Source organism: Aethalodelphis obliquidens, unplaced genomic scaffold (genome assembly GCF_003676395.1).
Source record: "Aethalodelphis obliquidens isolate GAN/ISIS:26980383/991018 unplaced genomic scaffold, ASM367639v1 scaffold52, whole genome shotgun sequence".
NCBI lineage: Eukaryota > Metazoa > Chordata > Mammalia > Artiodactyla > Delphinidae > Aethalodelphis > Aethalodelphis obliquidens.
Window position 1 is genome coordinate 4,017,165 of NW_020837996.1, and position 23,370 is coordinate 4,040,534.

Here is a 23,370-nt window from a genome sequence, read left to right on the forward strand (position 1 = left end):
ACATAAAAGTGCCCATCAGGTAAACCAAAGTTAAGGTTTAACTTCTATACAAAGCAACTCAAATATTAAAAATTTCAGACTATTTGTTTAAGACAGTATTATGCAGCAAGTATATTTCTACTTCTGAACATGTTAAGGGACTACTACTAATAATTACCACACTCCTACATCACACAGTATAATAAAAAACACTATCTAGGGAATGAATGACTCAACTTTAATGTACCTGCATTATTTGAACACCAATAACTTTTCAAATTAATGTATAGGATGGTTAAGTGATTTGGGATTGTTCTATCAATTTAAAGCAGATGATCTTCTATATCTGAAGTACATAAAAACAAAGAACACTGAGTATTTACCATCTCCTACTGTGCCTCCATTAAAATAAAGACATTAAGAGATAAGCTACAAGGACAGACATGGCCTGGAGAAAAGAAACTGAATAATCAATGAAGAAAACCACAATGTAAATGAGTAGAAGAACCCAACACCTGGAAACTTGAGATTAGACCAGACAGTACTGCACCAGTATTTTCCCCCACCCTCCAAAACTAGTTTACTCTGGAAAACCACCCCAGAAATAGAAAGGCTTAAAACCTGCAGACCCCCATCAAAATATCTGAAACTAGAGCCCAGTCAACAAGTATCACCCTCCTAATCAATATAAAAGATAAAATAAACAGGCTGGTGCGGGAGGGAAACAAGTAAACAATGCAAGGAATGAGAAAAAGTTTCTTCAGACTCTACATACTGCATCCCAAGAACCAAGCAAGAGCATTTGGAAGTTAAAAAAAATAAAAGCAACACAAATTTGAAGACAGAAAATAAAGTCTCTCTCCTAAAGTTTAAACAAAAAGGAATGAAGAAAAACATCCAAGAGAGTCAAACAGAAGGCCTAAGGATGGATGGGAGTTAAGTAGAAGGGTAAAATCTCCCCAGTAAAAGGCCCAGACCAGAGAACTGCATCTCTGGAGAACAGACCCACCGTCCACCCAGGGCCCAAGAACAAGTCTACAAGACACATAAAATTCCAGAACACCAGCAATAAAGCAATCTTAATTAGCTCTCAAAAAAACCGGTCATATACAAAGAATACACAAAAATGGAATAGACTAGGCCAACAAAGGCAGCTCACACCCAAAATTCAGAGAAAAAGATTCGGCTTACAAGGCAGCATGTAATTTGATGTCAAAAATCAAGATGTTTTCAGGTATGCAAAAAAAATCAGAATACTTCCCCCATCTATTGGGAAACTACTGGAGGATATACCACAGCAAAACAAGCAGAACAGGAATCTAGCCCTGACCATCATGCAATTGAATCCTGGTCTAACAGATGAAGGGGTCCCAAGGTTTAGTCCCTGAATGTCCTCACATAACCACCACATGCAATAAATTAACTTCCCCTATGGATCTCAAATATGTACTATTTTGGATAAATTAAGAAAATAGTCACAGAAATAATTTTGTGTTCTGGTTCAGATAAAGAACCCAGGTTGAGAAAGGCTGCTGCAGGCTATTTAACATGCCAGATTTTCTTTGGGAGTGAAAAGGCTAGGATAGGTGGATAAGAAGGTCTGATGAACATTTGATTATAATTAACTATTATCAAGAGGTGGTAAGGTAAAAGCACTAAGCCCTCTTGATGAAAAATAGATTGGTTAACTCTGAGAAGCAGAACTATTTGGAGGGGTAGGGCAGGATACTATTTTAGAGATTTTGGAATACTATTTGACACTTTTACTATGTACACGTATTTCTTTGACAAAGTACAAAGAGGATAACAGAAAGAGAAACAGTGCTACTGTATTAAAATACTGAGTTTATTTCACATGTATATTTTTGTCTCCCCACCATTTCCATTTGTCTGACCACCACTACTACTATGTCCTATCATAACATTCCATACATACTTAAAACCAAGCAAAGGGTGGAGTTCCATCTTTAAAAACTAAACAGGCATTTTGGACAACACATTCTTGGCAATGGAACCTGGACAACATTTATCAGACACGGTAGGGAAAGTTCTCACTCTGCATTATAAAAAGGACAGCCAGATATCAACTGTTACAGAAATGAAATAAGACGGAAAATTTTAACAAACTGTTTAAACTATTTTCTTAAAGAGACTTCCTCCACTGCCAGAGATCTTGAATAGCCTGGAAAAAAAAAAAAGAGAAAAGAAATGTGGTTAAAAAACCACAACACTTCATACACACCAATAAATTAAACCACGTCTCTGTACAATTCAACATATCTATTTTTCATTCTACCACCAAAAAGGTTCACTCTAGATAATTAAGAACTGATTTCAAGGAAATTTATACTTAGGCATAATTTAATTTCAAATACTTCGATTCAGGCATAAAATCATGTGATTTTTGTATGCAAAATCACTTTTATACTAATATACATTTAACAACTTAGATATTTAGGCCAATGTTGCCTCCATGTTATCTGCTTTCAGGCTGCCAGATTTAGAGAAAAACATGCACCTGTACACGGCACACATAAAAGTAAGTACACTTATCTGAAATAAACTATATAAATATACCAAAGTTACATCTTTTTTTACCTCTAGTTATATTTCCCTGATGATGTGGGATCAACAGTTCCTTATTTTGCATAATAAAATTCCTTAATTACAGTCTTATATTTTGTTTACATTTTAAGTTTATACAGTGGTCACATCCAAATTATTTCATTAATAAGAACACATACTAGCATTAGCATTATGAGACACTATATACATTTAACATGTTCTGCCATATTAGCTACTCAGACAAGCTCTTCTGGTTTGCTGAAACACAGAACACCATCTTCCATGACTAACTTGCTTTTCCATTCTTCAAGTCTAATGATTTAAAATATTATCCAGGTCTTCCCTGGTGGCACAGTGGTTGAGTCGCCTGCGGACGCAGGGGACACGGGCTCGTGCCCCGGTCTGGGAAGATCCCACATGCTGTGAGTGGCTGGGCCCGTGAGCCATGGCCGCTGAGCCTGCATGTCCGGAGCCTGTGCTCCGCAACGGGAGAGACCACAGCAGTGAGAGGCCCGCGTACCGCAAAAAAAATAATAATAAAAAATAAAAATTAAAATAAAAAAATATTGTCCAATGACCAAAAAGAAGAGATCCCTCATCAATTTCTACATCCCTCTTCAACATATAATTCATTCTACTTGTTCTCATGCTGGTATTTAGTAACATCCATGTAAAAGAGCCAAAATCTTCAAGTGATAAAAAACATTTCAAATGACAATCATGTAAGTGCAGTATTAATTATCTACTTCAAGTTGGTGTTTCTTTTCCTATTCATGAATAATGCCTCTTAAAAAAAAAAAGTCTTGATGTTTTTGTCAACTGTTCAAAGGATTCAACAAGTTCTTTTAAAGCAATGGAGAACTTCAATGACTTTTCTCTTCTTTTAATTTACGTGGTCCTACTGCTGAAGAGACATTTAAATAAGCAGGTTTCACTCAATGGATTATTTAAAAGAACTTTGGGGGCCTTTTCTTCAAAGTGTTTCAGTGCTTCAAATAAATAGGATTTTCTTAAATACTGTTTTTAAACACAGCCATTGGATTTCAAATGCAAGAGAACTGAATACCATGTCAACAAATATCAGTCATTCGCTGATCATTACGTTGAATACAAATACTGAAGAACATTTTCATGACACTCTAATGTAAAAAAAAAAAAAAAAGCCAGATGCTACTTGACTTACGTATTATATAGAATATTGAATGGGACAGAAAACACCTTCGAATACATCATGTTTTGCTTCAACTTCGAGTAAATACTGCTTGCACCTTTATATAAACATTCAGCAAGGTTTTTATCTGTAGTCTTTCCACAAAAGGCAGTACAATTTTTTTCATTAACTCTTTAAATTCAAGAGTTTCTGCAAAAATTTGCTATTATTTCTCAGGTTCCATCTGGATTTTATTAGCCAAATCCTCATAAACAACTCTTTTGCAGAAGATAAACTGCACAAGTAATGGGAAGGTATTTTACACATTGTGATTACTTACATCTGCAGCTATGCCATAAAAATGTGACATATTCAGTGTTTTGATAATTTCATAATAGTAAACTGAGATATATTTTTTATTATTGCAGAAATTTCATCCTGGCACTTGAAAACAGCTTTCAGTTTTTAAGTCAGAAAATATTTCTGATAGCAGTGAATTCAGTCATTTTCAGCTGCAAGACTGATGTTACGCTGTTTGGAAGGCCCTTGCAACTTTAGTTACTTTATCTTCACGTGAATTTTTCTTAATCAAAAATTTTATTTTACCACTTCCTTTGGTATTAGCTGAAAAAATTATATATCTCTTATGCTTACCTGTTATAGATGATGGTTTATATATCTCACTTTCTACCATTTTCAATACTGAATTGACAATTACACACTGCATAGTTTTAAAAGGACTTTTACGTTTACTCAATGTCCGCAGAAAATTCACATAATTTACACTGGCTTTTTGGGATTCAAATATACACAAAAACAGAATAGCAACGAAAAGAATCGAAAAGATTGAAACTGGTCATCTCGTGACCACAACAAGGAAGGCTGAATTCACAATAAACAAGTAAAGAGTATTAAACCACTGAAAGGGTTTCAAACTGAGAAAAATAGTGCTGCCATTTTAAGTGATTTAAGTACTAAATACTGTGGTAGAAAAAGATCTCTAAATAACAAATTTAATTTATTGAAGAAAGCTGAATACAGGAGACTTAGGGAGCACTGACAAAAACCATTAAACACAGAATATGTCCTGTATGTACATGATGCCTAGCAACCCTGTGTAACTGCTTTTACATTTTCCTTTATAATCTGCGAGTCAGCAACTATAAATAAGACAGTAAAAATAAATTTATTTTTAGAATAAATAGAATATTTATTTAGAAAATAAAAATTTTCTTCTATTGACAAAATACCTTCTTCACATTAAGAAATACAAGATCTAACTCAACTGATTTTACACTTCGGTTGATTTCAGCAAAATGTGCTTCTCATAACATCTATGGAGAAAATCATCTCTGCCAACTCACAAGAAAGCAAAGAACAGACTGACCCAAGTAGCCAAATGGAGCAGCAAGGAAAACCGCAGCTCATTTCCTTAGCCAACATAGTACCAAAAGCAAAACTGAGTTCAGTAACCAAGAGATAATTTACCAACTATATAAAAGCTGGGAAAAATGTACTAAAAAAGTTATCTCCTCAGTCTCTGCCAACTAAATTCTTAAGAGTTTCCATGTATTTAATCTGAAGTATTGTCTGTGGTTAGGAACATTTTAAAAGAAGCCAACACCTAAAGAGACTAAACAAATAGCCATAATAAGTCACAATAAAAATTTTGGATTTGATCATGTCTCCAACAAAGTTCAGTTACCTCCTGGTCAGTCATCCGGAAACAATTCTTCACATAATTGATGAATTTGGCTTCCACTTTGGGAAGGGAACCACCCTATTGAGACAAAAGCATTATTAAGGGTAAGTATAGAAACATTGTTTTTGAGGGAGATTGTTAGAAATTCCTCAAAGATTTGAGTGCTGTTTATTATATGGATCATTGTGATTCATTCCTTGTCTCTTCAACTCCTTCATTTTAATACTGAATAAATCCTTTTTTAGGCCTAGAAAGACATGTTTGTATAACATATTAGGACCTAGGTCTTCCAGAAGTACTCTCATACTGAATAAGGTTTGTCCAAGTTTCAAATTCCCTGCCCCCACCCAGCCACTCTAAAAACACGAAGTATAAGCTATGCTTGTGATTCTTCAGGAACTCAACCATCAACTTGACTGCCTACTGTATTTATCTAACAAGTCGGCTTTATCACCATCCTCTACCACCCAGGACCAAATACATTTCACTAAACTCTAAACTTCGCCATTCCTTTCAATTATGGACACAGGGAAGAAAGCACAATAGTAGTAACACCAAATTATTTTCAAAGTATATGTCACCAAATATTTTCAAAAATCTTGAAATGTTTATACTTATCTCTGCTCTGGAATTACCTTAACACACTAATTTTTTCACTTTTGTTTCCTATTTTGATAACTGAATTTTGATTTTCCTTGTAACCTGAATCTTCTGTGCATTTTAAAAGGATCAAGAAGGCTTCAGGTATGGTGTAAGATACTTAACTGCCTCATCACCTAGAAAATAAACCTCACTATAATTTACACTTTTAAATTATTGTCACATACATTCTTATTTGATTCAAATATTTATTGAGCAGCTAGGGAGATACAAAGGTGATTAAAATACGGTCAAAGAGGTGAGGCAAATGCACAAGGAATAGAAAGCAAAGTATAAGGTTCACTGGATCACAGCAGTCAAAAGAAAGTGTTTTAGGAGATCAAGAGATTGCTTCCAGCCTGGAAGGGGGGCATGGGTGGGTGGCAAAACAGGAAAGGGGATTGAGTTAAAATAGAAGACTTCAGTCTGGATTGTTGATGATACTCAGTTTGGACTATATTTGTCTCTCCTTTTCCTCTCTCCCCATCTTTGGGCTTAATTTACCAGTAGTGCCCAGGATTGTTCAATGCGCCTGCAATTAAACCAAGGAGATAGGACCATATTAAAATTAGGGGGAGGGGTATCTAAAATGTCATTTTAGAACGGTACGCAAGGGATAAAAATAAAGCAGCGATACCAGGAAGGCTAAAAGGTTTACAGTAGTACTAAAGCAAAATCAAGAAATACATTCTGGTTCTAAAATGTTAGTTTTCCAACTGACTCATAACTGCCCAATGAAAGGAAATCTACGAAGCCATGTAGAACCTAGAGAGCACAGAAAAAACATAGGGAAAGGGAGTCAGTAACTTTTCCTCACCATCCCGCATTTATTCTCAATAATTGGGGTCTGAGAATATTCACAGAATTTTAAAGTTTCTCTCAAATGTGTTTCAAGGCATTAAAACCAATTACTCCATACTCCAGAGTTCACTAAAGTTTACTAAGTGCATCCCCCTCACCCCAAATCAAGCAAGGCAAGTAGGACAAAAGCTAATCCTCTTTTCACACATTTCCACTAAGACAAAAGGAGACTAAATGTAAACACGTTAGTCACTCAAGAATTCAAGATATTACCACACGTATTGCCTGGTGACATCTTGGTGCAAATGGCAAATAGAAATGACTCAATTTGTTGAAGAATGTTTCTGACTACAGTCAAACACAAGTAATTTTTTTTAAAACTACAACACCAAGCGGCCAAAGACTACTTTTCTAGCTGTTTGCAATTTTAGAAGACTCAAACGCCCTCTGCTGGTACTGTGGCATCTCATGACCAGAACAGGTGAAGGGAAATGCTCTCATTTTAACATCTAAGGTAAGAATATATCTTACAATCAACTTACTTGTATTCCTTTTATAATGGAAAATAAAGCATATGTCACTTCAAATATGCAAAAAAATCAACAGAGACTATAAATTAATGTAAGTAACTAGTAATTCATTTTTGAGATAATTTCACACAAGGGCAAGTATATTAACTATAAAAAATGAGGAAGAGTCCTGTTCTAAACCCCAAAAAGGTAAAATTACCAATTTAGTTCCTTTAAGGAAGACAATTTTACTCACTTTTTCTATACTTGCTTGCATTTTTGCTTTAATGTCTTCTACAGAGCTAGGTCCTTTCGGTGTTTTAGGAGTTTTTTCCTGTTTTTTGAAGGATTCTTGACCCTGGGAAAAAAGGCGAATTTTAACATCATAAGAACTCTTAAGACCCACTCTACCTGGATTTTCTCAACACAATTCTTACAGTCCTTTGTAAAAACAAGTATACACCAGAATTGAGTTAAATGAATTCATGTCTCAACAATTATTTTTAAATTATTGCTTAAGAAAGGAATAGGAAATAGTCTGAGCCTGCATTTATATTCAACACAAGGTCAGTTCTACACTTAAAGTATATTATCAAAAAAAGAAACCAGAAGGTCCCCAAGAATGAAGCAACAAAGTTACCGCAGCTTGATGCCTGGGGCCCATTCCATAGCATTTAAATGATAATCTCCCAACATGCGGCCAGCACCAGAAACTGCACTATGCGATAAACATACCTTTCAACAAGCAAGAACCCTTATATGACACAACTGTTTGTACCACAATAAAAATCTTTGTCGGCTTTCTCCCCCATTAGAAAGCCATGGCAATATACAGTTGACCCTTGAATGTCAACAGGTGACGCCAGCCCTCCACGTGGCCAAAAATCTGTGTATAACTTGTCGGCCCTCCACATCTGTGGTTCCTCTGCATCCAGATTCAACCAAACGTGGATATGCAGTACTGTAGCATTTACAAAAAAAAAAAAAAACTGTGATAAATGGACCCATGCAGTTTAAACCTATGTTGTTCAAGGGTCAACTGTCTAACTATATGACAGTGATTACCAATAAAATAATCACATCTTAGCTCTTCGACACCAGCTACAGGCGTTCTCCAAAGACCTACCAAATTTTTAAAAGTAGATTCTTCCACAGAAGAACCTAACTACTTCAATGGAGCTTGTATTTGTATGTTACCACTTACTTTTGATCTTGGTGTTGATGGTTTTGAGTCTTTTCCATTCTGGTTTGATTTTTGTGCATTTTTGGCTGGAGTATCTCGTACAGACTGCAATTACAAATTAATCTTAGTCAATGCCCCTCCCTACATAACAGACATATTAGTACAAATGAAACTGCCCCAAACCATGGCAAAAGCAGCAGTCAGGCTAAGAGAAAACCATTTCGACAAAAGATTACAAAAGGGTTAACAAACAGACAGAAGGCTATATAAAGAAAATAGATAATTCCCCACTATTAGAAAAGTTTCCAGGATAGCCCTACTCAAGAAAAATTTGAAGTATGAGATCATCTTCTCCTAAGACAATTTTCAATAACCACAAAACAAGCCAATGGCAAAAATTCCCATCATTTTGTTATTAGCTATTTCTGATAATCTTATACTACTGTATCTTACTTACTTTCTTTACTGGAGCTTTTTCTTCAGCTTCCTCATCATCAAAGTCATCATCATCATCACTACAAATGAAATAAGTCCTTATTACTGATTCAATGCACTCAACAAATCTAGAAAGCTTATCCAGAAAGTGGATGAACCTACAAGTTTAGTCATTCAAAGCATGAAGAGCTTTCAAACTTTTGTGGGTTGACAAAAGAACTGACAGCACAATCTTGAACACAAATTCATTTTCACTGCAACATTATTCACAATTACCAAGTGGTAGAAGCAACCCAGGGAATTCCCTGGCAGTCCAGTGGTCAGGACTCCGCACTTCCACTGCAGCGGGGCACAGGTTCAATCCCTGGTTGGGGAACTAAGAGATCCCGCATGCAGCACGGTGTGAGCCAACCCGCCCCCCACTCCCAAAAAAGCAGCAACCCAAATGTTCATCAACAAATTGTAGGGAAAATGTCATATACGTATATATATCAGGGAATATGCAGTCTTAGGGAAATCCTCAAATGTAGCACATGGATGAACCTTAAGGACATTATGCTAAGTGAAAGAACAGTCACAAAAGACAAATACTGTATGATTCCACTTATATGAGGTATCTAAAGGAATCAGTCTTTATAGAAACCAAAAGTAGACTGGTGGCTGGCAGGGGAGAGGTGGAAATGGGGACTTTTTGTTCAACGGTTATGGTTTTCAGTGTAACTAGATGAGCTTGAGATGTTACACAACAATGTGATTATGATTAACGCTACTGAACTGCACACTTAAAAAACAGTTAAGATGGGAAATATGGTGTTATGTTTTTTACAACTGAAAATAAATTTTTGAAAATGAAGTTATTTAAAGAAATTAAAATAAATAGAAACATTCCAAATTCATGGACCAGTAAATATTAAGGTGGCAACTCTCCAAATTAATCTACAGATTTAACACAACCCCTAAAAGAATCCTAGCTGGTATCTCCATAGAAACTGATCCTAAAACTCACACTGAAACTCTAGGAACCCAAAGTAGCCAAAATCAATCTTGAAAAAGAACAAAGGTGAAGCATTCACATTAAGTAATTACAAACTAAAATCTATAAAAAGTACAAAGCAACAGAAATCAGAATAATGTTTCACCGGCGGAAGGATAGACATGGAACTGAAGAGTCCAAAAGTAAATATACATTTATGGTAACTATTTTCAAAAAGGGGGCAAAGACCATTCAATGGGGAAAAGTCTTTCACAAATGGTGCTGGGACTACTGGATATCCACAATCAAAAAAAAAAAATAAAACTGCCTCCTACCTCACAATAGATACAAAAATCAATTCAAAACGGATAAAAGGTAAGAGCGGAAACTATAAAACTTTTTGAAGATTTGGCAATGGTTTCTTAGGTCTGACACCGAAAACAATAAAAGAAATAAACCAAACTTTATGAAATTTAAGTTTTTCTGTAAAGGACCACCAACAGAGTATAAAGACAACCCATGGAATGGGAGAAAATGTTTGTAAATTCTACCTGATAAGGGATTTGTTTCCAAAATATATAAAAAGTTCTTACAGTTCAATAATACAAAACGAGTAAAAGTACTGCTACATGCTACAAGGATGAATCTTAAACACCGTGATAGGGCTTCCCTGGTGGCACAGTGGTTGAGAGTCCGCCTGCCGATGCAGGGGACACGGGTTCGTGCCCCGGTCCGGGAAGATCCCACATGCCGCGGAGTGGCTGGGCCCGTGAGCCATGGCCACTGAGCCTGCACATCCGGAGCCTGTGCTCTGCAACGGGAGAGGCCACAACAGTGAGAGGCCCTCGTACCGCAAAAAAAAAAACCCACAAAACATTGTGATAAGTTAAACAAACCAGCCACAAAAGAGCACATATTGTATGATTCCATTTATATGAAATATCCAAAACAGGCAAATATATAAAATACAAAAAGTACATTAGTGGTTGACTAGAGCTGGGGAAGATGAGGGGTTATAGCATAGTTTCTTTCTGAGGTGATGAAATGTTCTGAAATTGGCTGCACAACTGTGCATATACACTATAAAGCACCAAACTGTACATTCTAAATGGAGGATTTTTTTGGGGGGAAAAAATCCAATCACTGGAGAAGTCCACGAATAAGTACGAATCAGCAAATGGTGGAATTGGTTTAAATTGTAATTACTTCACAAACCAAACATTATATACTGGCCAAAATGGTTTCTCTTCCACACTACATAGTCTAAATAAAAAACAGGAGTAACTTCACCCATGTGCAACCAAAGAAACACTTCTTTCCAATACAGGGGTAAAAAATCTGCTATGTTAACTGGATAAAATACCATGTAGTATATATTTAAAGGCATATAACGTCTTTTAAGTAATTTTTAACAGTGATTTGTCAATTTTGGCCCTAGCACCCAATACCTGCATGGGCTACCCCACACTAAAAAAAAGATGACAATGGTTTCTATAAAACCACTACTGTAAGCAGTTTTATTAGGATATTCCCTAATAAAATAGGGGAAAAGGGTGTTTATGGAGAACCACCCTTTATTTTTTAAGTAACAGATATTTTCCTGGGTGGCACCTAGGCAAATCCCATTGCCACCTCAATGAAAAACAAGGAACACTCTCCACCACCCCCTCACCTGATCTGGCCCCTGTGGAAACAACACTGAACTTGTAAGAAAGCACAGCCCATGCTGCCCCAGGACCCAGCCATAACCATGAGCCACTTGGGGAATGGCCACTCTGGCCCCACGGGGGCCCCATGCCAGCCATGCTTGAACGCCTAACATTTTCAGGGCCCCCTAAAAACTGTCCTCCTAAGTCACCCCTTATAGCTCCCTGGCCACCCAGAATAATCCACCCAGGATGTATCTGTAAGCCATACTAACTTTTTTTTTAACTTTTTATTTTATATTGAAGTATAGTTGATTAACAATGTTGTGTTGGTCATACTAACTTTTAATGTACTACATGGTCTTCAGCTTTTCTTGCTTACATCAACAGCAGTCAACCAACCCCATACCATACCCCTTCCATCCCCAGAACAGAACCAACTGATCTGCCTTTTATTTTGTGGGTTCCAAGCCTTCTTGGATTATGGCTTACAATTTCCACATAATAACTACTTTTAACTAACAAACCTTGGGGCTCCTCTTAACGTTTTCATTGCCCCCTAACCAATGGAATCTTCTAAGACTTGTTATCCTCAAGGGATCCATTAACTGCCTCTACTTATACATGTATCTGACTACCCTTTTTTCCCTTTTATGAAAACTTACCGATTTGGACCTTGTCACCATCTACACTTTTCATTCCTCCCTCACCACCTAACTTAAAAGACAGCTTAGAGAAGACATGGAAGACATGAACGTAAACTATTTACACTGTAGTTACATCAGAAATTATCCCCATTTTAAAGACAGGAAATCTTCCAAAGCTCAGGCATAGTCAAATAGTAACAAACACCAACTATATTGAGTTTGTTTATAAGTTTAACATGCAGGTAATTTTGAATTTTGTGTGTGTGTGTGTGGTATGCGGGCCTCTCACTGTTGTGGCCTCTCCCTTTGCGGAGCATAGGCTCCAGACGCACAGGCTCAGCGGCCATGGCTCACGGGCCCAGCCACTCCGCGGCATGTGGGATCCTCCCAGACAGGGGCACGAACCCGTGTCCCCTGCATTGGCAGGTGGACTCCCAACCACTGTGCCACCAGGGAAGCCCCCTGAATTTTTTAAGCATTCAACTCTTTCCTATTTTCTGCTTCCACTGTCATGCTCAAAGGCCTTTTTAAAGGGCTACCAGCTTGGCTAGTTGAGGTCACTGAAAACCTACTTTGCAGATCTGATCATCAAATTAGTGCATGTTCTCTCAGAGTCTTAGATTCCATTTCAATTGTTTTCAGTAAATATATATTGGACCAACCTGAGAACTCAAGAACAAAGCTGACAAGCAATTAAAAATTCAATATTAATAAATTTCTGATATGGCTGCATATAGGAAAGACTAATTATGAGGAGCATTTTATTTCATAGCGTGTTTGTAACTTTACCATAATCTGACCTAGTTTAACAAACATATCAAATCTTGTTTACAACCAAATTTTAAGTTCTCCAGCAAAATCCTATTCTCTTTTAGAATCTAATTTTCTCATAAGGACCAGGACAACCATATGCCAAAATCCTTTGTGGGGAAAAAAAATCCTCAAGTGACAACTTACAAAATGAATATAGCTGGAACTATTCAGATTCTCTTTATGCCCAACCCATTTATTATAAACTGTTCAGCGTAAAATACAGACTTAGCATACAGTAATGTGTCTACTAAACCTCCTCAGAAAAAAGGCACCTAGTCAAATACATCTGGGAAGTGCTGCATATTCCATCCTTTAACTCAGCTCATTTAACACAAACTGACAACCACTAATCATGATTTTGGTAAATCGTTTTTATAACCCCCCATACAACAATGTCAGGTTTCTAAGGGCATACTACTTACTCTTCATCATCATCGTCGTCATCATCATCATCATCTTCATCTTCATCAGCAGCAAGTTTTACTTTTTTCTTAAAAAAATAATTGGACACACACTCGTAAGTAAGTACTAATCCAAACTACCAAACTAAAGGCCAGAATAAATTATGTATAGTAAATTGCATCTGTACCTGTGGAACCTTGCTACCACTTCCAGGGGCAGAACGCTTTCCAGATATACTTAGGAGCTTCACATCCTCCTCCTCTTCATCTTCTGACTCTGCATCTTCCTCCACAGCTAAAGTAAAATTCTTTATTAGCCACTATTAAAATTCAACCAACAGCAAGAACTCAGAAAAAAGGGCACTGATAAGACACAGTAATGAGTATTTTAAAACTCAGATTCTATTAGAAAAACAGTAAAAATAAAAAAAAAAAGAACAAAATTTTTTAAAAGGAATTTGGTGGACTAATACTCATTACTAGGTTTTACATGCAAAACACCAGGCTCTTCTGGTTATAAATTACTAGATTCTCTCTCTCTCTTTTTTTTTTTTTGGTGGTATGCGGGCCTCTCACTGTTGTGGCCTCTCCCATTGCGGAGCACAGGCTCCGGACACGCAGGCTCGTGGGCCTAGCCGCTCCACAGCATGTGGGATCTTCCCTGACCGGGGCACGAACCCGTGTCTCCTGCATCGGCAGGCGGACTCTCAACCACTGCGCCACCAGGGAAGCCCCTAGATTCCCACTTGAACCTATTACAGACAGCCGTACTAGAACTAAGCATACTTTATAAAGTCCAAATTGGGAACAAAGTAACTGCATTAAAAATAAGCATCATAACATAAAAATAACATACCTACTAAGTGCTGTCCGCTAATATGCACAGGCCCTGAACCACACTTCAACCGTAAGACCACAGGTGGTGTTATTTCAAAGCCCCCAAGGGAAACCTAAAAAGAAGAAATTATAAATCACTAAATATTGTGGGGGAAAAAAATGGTTACATGTTAGGTATAAAATCTGTTCATAACTTAAAAATGTTTCTGAACAAGCAAACCCATAAGCCAAATGAACAAATCAGTGAACCTGTTTTTTCCACCTCTGATAAACAAGCAGCTACCACCACGATGATCAGTCAACACCAGTGACAGAATATGCAGCTGTGACTACTAGGAAAAAACCAAACCAAATTCCCCAATCTCCTTGTAACCTAAATGACACTCACCTTAAGGCAACAGAATCAGAATTTGACATAAAATCCAAAGTGTAAATGTGCCCTTACCGTTGGCTGCACAGACATTTTCAAAGTTGCCAGTGTTACTTTAATTGGACTGCCTTCATAATTCATTGCCTCTGCTTCGACAATGTGCAATTCATCCTTTGCACCAGCCCCTAAACTGACCTGTGAATAGAAGAACAGTACTTCAACTTAAGTTTCCACCATTTTACAACCCCCCCAACCAGTTGTTTTAAAAAATCAGAACAATTATAAACCTTTCATTATTACCACTGATGGGAAACTGACTTGAGCACAATGTTGTTTTCAAGTTTTATGTGACTTTGACAATTTCTCATATTTGGTAAATCTTAACAATTACATAAAAATGCATTTGATGACAAAGATGTTTATGTCATCACCCATGCCTAAGTACAAACCACCTTTTACTGGCCACCTAGAAGTTAAGTAGTAGGCTATAGGCTAGTGTCTGTGGAGAACAAATAAGATTTATATTTATCACTACCCTGAAGGGCATTTTAATACAACTGTAGAAGCGAAGAACATAAATAAGGAAAGAAAAATACTGCTGTAAAGTAAGTATTAATCCACACGAATAGGAACTAAGAGACTGAAATCAAATGTTAAGTAGTTTATTTTGAAAAGTTTAAGTACCGTTCTTAAAGATAACTGGTGCTCATTTTCATCATTATCCACCTTAAAGTGATAATCTTTGTCGGCCTTTAGTTCACAACCTGTAAATGAAGAAAAAATTCAACTATAACAAGGAGAAAAATAACACTAAAAATTCAGTGTGTGTAACCAAAAAGTTAACTTGTGAACTAATTTTTACTATTCTAGCTACCAAAAGGCAAGGCAGAAGTACCTCTTCCTGGATTTCTTGAACACAAAATATAAACATCAAATAACATCCATACAGAGCTTTATAAATTCCACTTCCCACTACATTATTTTATGCTCAACTATACTACTATTCTCATGTAGAAACAGAATCAAAAATTTAGTAAACCTAGAACTGAAACCAACCCTAACATACAATGTTGATAAAATCCCATATATATTTTATATATATATATATTATATATATATATATTATTTTGAAGTTGAATTACCTACCAAAACTCCCAGGTGCCAAATTTAGAAATGACAATGGTTACACAAACACCTACATCAACAGCTTGCATTTACAACAGAAAAACTACAAATGTAAAAGAACTAAAACTCATTACAGGGGTCAACATTCCATCTTCGAAGTAACAGAAATGATGTACATTAAATTCTGTTCAGAAATTATGTTTAAGACAATAGAAATATCCTAGGGATACTTCCAATAGCAAGAGTTAACACAAAAATTTTGATATAAATTTTGATGTAAACTGATCAGAAACGCCAGCTTTTCAAAATGCTAGAAATAAAAGCCTTAATGCATAGTGCATGTTACTACTACCATTCATGAAAAAGCAAATTGTCTTAAATACCATCAGAATTAAACTTTATTTAATTTAAATAGTCCCATTTAGTTGTCACCTAATAGTTACTGGAATAGATGCTTAACTGTTATTGCTCAATTAACAAATCTCAGCATAGTATATAAGGAAACAAAATTAATTTGGGGCAGGATTTGCACTTACTTTAAACTAAAGCCTGACACAAAGGCTTCAACAATTCAGTTTAGTGAGACTGAAAAACCAACGAAGGCCCCTTAGTATGGTACTTGGTGTGCTCGAGGGGGGAAATTCCAAAACCCTGGCATAGAATTACAAGTTTAATTGTAATTCTGGCCTCCGCCAGCCCCCACCCCAAATCATTTGTAATGCATCAGATCTGGAGGCAAGGGTCATGGGGTTAGATGTAGTCTCTTCCTACAAGTGCAACCTTCGTTAAGCCACTTCGGTTCTCTGAGCGGCAGTACCTCCTCTGCGAGGTGGACGCAGTGAAACAGAAAGAGGATTCTCTAAATGAGAACTACCAGCATAGATGTTAAGCACCGAACAAAAGACTTCCAAGAGTCCTGGAGCTACCAACCACTTCACCTAACATTTCCGGCCCACCAGCCTCAATGAAGCCCCAGGACCCCAGGCCCGGGGGTGACAAGACACCAGTGAGCCCCGGATGCAGCGCCCACACCCCCCTCCTTCCCCCAACCACGTGGCAACCACGTGCTCCCCAGCGGTCGCGGCCTCCTCACGCCGGGCCGGGCCGGGTCGCACCTCCCTTGCCCCCAGCAACCAGCCGAGGCACCGGGGCCGAAGCTCGGTCGAGAGCTCCTGACCCTGAGGCCTGAGGACAACGCCATGCTCAATTGTTCCTCTCGTCCAGAAAGGAGGCCCAAGCCTCCTCACACCACGAACCCACAAAACCTCCTACACCACCAACGCGGAGCTCAGCCTCAGGCACCCGCCCGGAATGAGAAGCCTACCAACTCACAAAACCCCAGAAAATAATTGTGCCCGGAGCTCCACCATGGGCCCCGCGTAACGGCCGAACCCTCAGCCGGTCGGTTCCACGTTACCTCAGGCCCTGGGCCTCGGACCGCTGACGCCTCAGCCTTCAGGCCGCCCCTCCTTCCCACCCCCCTCCGTGCTTCCGGCTCGCCCCTCCTGGGTCCCCATCCTGTAGGCGGCAGGACCCCGTCTGCTCGCTTCCCACTCCCTCAGGCCTCCAGCCTGCTTAGCTTTCCTCGCTAACCCAGGCCTCAGTGGGATCCCGCCCCCCCACCAAAGCCTGCAGGCCCTGCTCGGCCTCGCTCCAACCCCCCAGCAGTTACCGAAAAGATAGTTCTGGGGCCTCAGGGGGCTCATGTCCATGTCCATCGAATCTTCCATGGGTTGGTGGCACGCACTTCGGTGGGAGAGAAAGCGGACGGAGATAAAAGACTACCGTTCGAAGGAACAGTCACGCAGGACGGAATCAGACCAGGGAAAGGACGCGGGCTCCCTGCGCACATATATAGCAACCTGGAGATCTCGCGAGACCTCCTTAAGTCCCGTCTCCGCGCCTGTGCTCCGGAGCCCCCCTCCCCGCACGGTCGCCCTCTCGCGCAAGCGCTCTTCAACCTCACTCCTTTCTACCTCGTCCCCCACCTCCTCCAGGTACTTCGCGGGCTCCCACCGAGCACGCGCACTCGTACCCCGGCCCCACCCCTCCGCCGCAGCCGCCGCCTGTGCGCACGCGTGCTTACCCCCGGTAGCGCGCGTTCCCCGCCTTCTAGCCTTCCACGTCCTCTCCGGCTCAGGCGCGCGGGCCTTGCTAGAGGAGACTGCGCAGCCCACCCTGCAAAATGGCGACGGTAACAGTTAGCTGTGTTAGGTACGGAGGGCGAGCCAGTTGTGAGTCAGAGAGCAGCTCGATTCACCTTTCTCCGTCTCCTCGTGCCTCGCAGGCCTCCAAACAAGCATAACCACTTCGGGTTTTTTGACTCGCCTGAAGGCCTGGGCGCAGAATTCATTGTTTCCTCAAAGTTAAAGCTTGAGGTGCCAGAGACAGTGGACCGTACGCAGTATTATCTGTTGGAGAGAAAAGATGTAGTTGCTGGCCAGACTTATTCAACTCTGTTTTTATCGTTCTGTCGTTTCTGAGCAAACATCTTCGAAGTTGAAATCCTTCCTCATTATGTCATTTGGGGACAAAAGGGGACTAAGTCGGCCTCTTCCACATGAGCAGGGCAGGAACCAAGCCTGGGTGATTTCTCCAGACAGAAGGTTTTAACAGGGCTATATAGCCACAACATGTCCCCACATAACGTCCTGTGAGGCACACACGACTATCCCCGCTTTGCAGACAAGGAAACGGACCGCTAGGAAGGTGCCCAAACAGATGAAGTGATTATAGACAGGGTTCTCTAGTTCGAAGTCGAATACTAACATCCAACTGAAAGAGCTCAGAGGATTATATGAGGGTCCAGTGTCTAAGGCAGTGCAGTTCTGAATCCTCAGGATTTCTAAGAATGTTCTGACCTGTAAAGAAGGCATATGACTTGTAAGAAATGCATAAACCTTAATTAGACTATTTGGAAGTGAGCCTGGAAATGAGCAACTTAAGCTACACTTTGACAAACTGAGGACCATCCCTCCCCCAACCGCAGCCCCGGGGCCCTGGTGCCCAGGATTCCCCTAGGTATCTTTTTTACATCAATGGCCCAAACAATAAATTAAAGAAGTACTGTAAGGAATAAAAATAGTGACAGTAATTCCCTACCCGAATACAATCTACCTGAGATAAACCATAATACACATGACCCAATTATTAGTTAACAGAATGACAGTTCTGAATTTGGAGAAATCAATGCTTGCAATATGTGAATAGACTAAGCTGTTCCTCACCTTTTCCCTTCCCCCAATTGAAGAAAAGTCTTCACCAGCCTGGTTCTTGGATCTTTTAAAACGCAGAGTGTGACCGATTGCTAGAGAAAAATTGAGTCTTGCAAGGATATCTATTTAAAGGAACTGAGGAAGGCTGATAAAAAAAAGAGGACAGGACTGTGGCTGAGGAGGATTTAGACGTTTAGAATGAGAAAGTCTCAAGAGAGGAGCTACAGGATAGTGGAGAAGGGGCTAATGTTCTTTGAGCCCATGCAAGTAAAAGTTGGGACTACTTTGTAATATGTTTCTGGATTCTGGACCATGATTATTCGATGCAGCTCTGCACAGTGCCGCAATCATTTGAGAGGCATAGCTCATGTTATATAAACACGTTTGCTGTTTTAATATTTCAGGCACTTAGATATCTCATGGAATCAAGTGGTTTAAAAAACCACTTTTTGCATTTTTCAGATTTACAAATGTAATGAATGCCCATTATCTTTTAAATAAATTAGAAGTATTTAGGCTTATACAAGTGAAAAAGTTAAATGCCCCTCTTTTCATATCCCCATTCCTATTCCCTAAGGTTAATCACTGTTAGTAGTTGAATGACTATACTTCCAGACTATATGTAACGGGGGTGGGGGGGGGATGGATTATGTAGTTAGGGAGTTTTTTGGGTATTTTTTTAATGTGTGTGATTCATATATTGTTCAACTTGCTTTTTATACTCAAAAATATATTTTGGACATTTGTCCAAACTAGTCATAATATGGATATGTTATAATTTAACTATCCATTTCTCCATAGATGGACACAAAAATTGTCTCCATAATTTTGCTATAAGAAATAATGCTTTCGTAAATGTTATGGACTGAATATTTGTGTTCCCCCCAAAATCATAGTTGAAAACCTAATTTTCAATGTGACTGTTTGGAGATAGAACATGGAAAAGGTGATAAAGGTTAAATGAGGTCACAAGGATGGGCCTTAATCTATAAGCTAGGGCCCTTATAAGAAGAGGAAGAGACACACCAGAGCTTTCTCTCTCTCCACTGTGTGAAGACATAGTGAGAAGGAGGCCATCTGCAAGCCAGAAGAAAGCCCTCACCAGGAGTCGAATCCACTGACTTTCATCTTGGACTTCCCAGCCTCCAAAACTGTGAGAAATTTTGGTTGTTTAAGCCACCCAGTCTGTGGTATTTCGTTATGGCAGCCCAAGCAGACCACTACAGTTAAGTATCTGTACATATATCCTTTTGGATGTCTAAAAATAATTTTGTAAATATGTTCTAAGAAATGGACTTCTACGTTAAAGGGCAGGTATTTACTTACAAATATATGTACATATAAATGCATCTTTTTACTGTTTATATAAATAGGATCATACTTTCTATATTGCTGTCTTAGTCCATTCAGACTGCTATCAAAAAACACTGGGTAGCTTATACACAACAGAAATTTATTTCTCACAATTCTGGAGGCTGGTAGTCCAAGATCAGACTGCCAGAATGGTCAAGTGAAGACTCTCTTCCAGGTTGCAAACCTCTTACTGTATCCTCACATCGTTGGAAAGGGCTAGGGGGAGCTCTGCAGAATCTCATAGAAGCACTAATCCCATTCACAAGGGCTCCACCTTCATGACCTAATCACTTCCCAAAGGCCCCACCTACTAATATTATTACTATTGGGGCTTAAGATTTCAACATGAATTTGGGGTAGGGGATACAAACATTCAGACCATAGTAATTGTTATGCAACTTCCCTTCATCTCATGTGGTTTAGCCTTCTTTCCATGGTATAATATATAGAGGCCCATTAAATTCTTTTTAGGAGTTGTATAATATTCCATAGGATAAAATATATACTATTCTTTTAATTCTAGGTTTTATTTATCTCTTCATTTGTTAACACATTCTGCGATGGAAATTTTCAAACATGCACAGAAATAGAAAGAATATGATGATGAACACCATATACCCAACACCAAGCTTCAACAGTTATCAACATATAGCTAATCTTGTTTCATGTATACCCTCCCACCACCCTTCCCCCTCCACCTCCGCTGGATTCTTTTTTTAAAAAATAAATTTACTTATTTATTTATTTATGTATTTATATTTTTGGCTGCATTGGGTCTTCGTTACTGCGCGTGGGCTTTCCCTAGTTGCAGCGAGCAGGGGCTACTCTTCATTGCAGTGTGCGGGCTTCTCATTGTGGTGGCTTCGCTTGTTGCAGAGCACGGGCTCTAGGGCTTCAGTAGTTGTGGCTCGCGGGCTCTAGAGCGCAGGCACAGTAGTTGTGGCACACGGCCTTAGTTGCTCCGCGGCATGTGGGATCTTCCCAGACCAGGGCTCAAACCCATGCCCCCTGCATTGGCAGATGGATTCTTAACCACTGTGCCACCAGGGGAGTCCCTCTGATGGATTCTTTAAAGAAAATCCCAGACATATACATTTTCATCTTATATACTAAAGTATGAATCTTGGAGAAAGAACAATTTTTTAAAGCTTAAACATAATATCATTGATACAAGTAAAAATTTTAAATAATTCCTAATATTATGAATTATCCAGTTCAGATTTCCCCAGTTGTCTCTTATGTTTGGTTTGTTTGAATAAGGATCCAAACAAGGTCTACACGTTACACACTGAGATGTGTTATCATTTAACGTGTCCCTTTATCCCCTATCCTTTCTATAAATTAGTAGACCTACAGCTGCTCTGTCAAGTGTGGTTGCCACTAACTACATGTGGCTACTTAAATTTAAATTTCAGTAAGTCCCCTACATATGAACTTCAAGTTGCAAACTTTCAAAGATGCGAACTGTGTTCACATGTCCAGTCACGTTAGTTCACGTGTTTCACGTACATTGTCATGTGTCTGCATCCTCTACAAGTGGTTGTGCTTTTGTGTACTTTACTGTATAGAGTACAGTAGTACAGTATCTTTATTTCAAGCCCAGGATGTCCAGAAACAAGCGTAAAAGCAGAGGTGATGTAGCTGGTACAGCTAAGAGGCGCCAGCTGTTGTACTGTACTACTGTACTTTTCAAGGTACTGTAAGATTAAAAATGCTTTCTTTATGTTTTGTGTTTTTTTAATGTATCATTTGTGTGAAAAGTATTATAAACCTATTACACTACAGTACTATATAGCCGATTGTGTTAGTTGGGTACCTAGGCTAACACTGTTGGACTTACAAACAAATTGGACTTACAAACATGCTCTCAGAAGGGAACTTGTTTGTAGGGGACTTACTGTAATTAAAATTAACTAAAATTTAAAAGTCAATTTCTCAGTCTCACAGGTTAAGTGCTTAATAGCTAAGTGGCTATTGGCTAATGGCTATGGTATTAGATGTAGTATTGGATAGCACACAAAAACATTTCCATCATTGCAGAAATTTGTGTTGGACAGTTCTGATGTAGCGGCTTCACCAAGGTCATGTTCACTTTCTTGACAAGAACACTTCACACATAGGTGCGTAGAATACCTCATGTTGTGTCAGGGTGCACATAATGTCTGGTTGTCTCTCTTTTTGTGATGTCAAGTTCAGGTATTATCAGCTGGATTCTTCCTTTATAAAGTCTTCCATTCACCTAAGAGTTTTAACTGACCATTGCTTCCTTCCATTTTTCTAAGCTGCTTCCTTCCTTCTAATTTATCATTCCCTCTACAATTATTGGCTGAAGTTCTTCTGTAAAGGAGACTTTTCCCTTATCAACTATTTGGTTACCCTGAAAACTAGAAAAATAGTTCATAAATGATTGCATCTCTCCTTTTATTTACTTGTTTTCAGAATAATAGGTGGTACCCTGTATTTTTTCTTTTTTTAGTATCTTTATGTGCACATGAATTTAAACATAACCAGTGTTTCAATCTTCCTTCCCTTTTTTGGGGGGGAAGGGATGCTCATAATGGCCCAGTTTGGGCAGTGAGAGTCCCTTCAAGTTGGCTTTGATTCTTCGTGAAATGACTCCAATAGTCTTTGATAGCTTTCCTACTTTCTGGTATGATAGTGATCTTGGGTGGCCTTGGCCTGCAGTGGCTTGAAGCAGGATTTCGATTTCCGGCCAGAGATTGAGTTCGGGCACTGGCAGTGAGAGCGCTGAATCCTAGCCACCAGACCACCAGGAACCAGTGACCAGTGACAAGGCCCTGGCCCGTCAGCTGTGTAGAAATGAATTTCCACGTAGAGACAGAAAGTAGTGAAGCAAGTAAAGCGTTTGTTAGGAGGAAAAAGAGTACAGTACGTGTGGATAGACACACGGGTGGGCTCAGAGAGAGAGTTGCACCCTCATGGTAGTTTGAATTACTTTTATGGGGTATTTCTTCCAGGTTTCCTTTGACCAGTCATCTTGCTTTGCCTGGTTCTGAGTCCGTATTT

At 39.0% G+C, this 23,370-nt stretch overlaps 1 protein-coding gene across 2 annotated transcripts; it reads right to left on the reverse strand.

Annotated features, from left to right (window-relative positions):
* Window positions 1–1,804: 1,804 nt before the first annotated feature.
* NPM1 (nucleophosmin 1) lies at window positions 1,805–17,644 on the reverse strand. 2 transcript variants are annotated; one of them, XM_027084312.1, is made up of 11 exons: window positions 17,448–17,640; window positions 15,335–15,414; window positions 14,726–14,845; window positions 14,300–14,393; window positions 13,632–13,738; window positions 13,465–13,532; window positions 8,986–9,043; window positions 8,550–8,633; window positions 7,602–7,703; window positions 5,400–5,474; window positions 1,805–2,161 (listed from the first exon to the last, which is right to left on the reverse strand). In XM_027084312.1, exons 1-11 carry the CDS (start codon window positions 17,503–17,505, stop codon window positions 2,123–2,125), a joined length of 885 nt encoding a protein of 294 aa, XP_026940113.1. In that variant the 5' UTR covers window positions 17,506–17,640; the 3' UTR covers window positions 1,805–2,122. The 2 variants fall into 2 exon arrangements, with proteins under 2 accessions (XP_026940113.1, XP_026940115.1); XM_027084314.1 differs by lacking the exons at window positions 1,805–2,161; window positions 5,400–5,474 and adding an exon at window positions 6,231–6,567 and having other exon boundaries at window positions 17,448–17,644.
* Between the last annotated feature and the right edge of the window lie 5,726 nt (window positions 17,645–23,370).

Coding starts and splice junctions, on each gene's coding strand:
- NPM1 (XM_027084312.1), bottom strand. CDS start 17,505: ATGGAAGATTCGATGGACATGGACATGAGCCCCCTGAGGCCCCAGAAC. Junction 14,394..14,725: donor AAATGTCTGTGCAGCCAACG/GTAAGGGCACAT, acceptor TCTTCTTTTTAG/GTTTCCCTTGGGGGCTTTGA. Junction 13,739..14,299: donor TAGCGGACAGCACTTAGTAG/GTATGTTATTTT, acceptor ATTTTACTTTAG/CTGTGGAGGAAGATGCAGAG.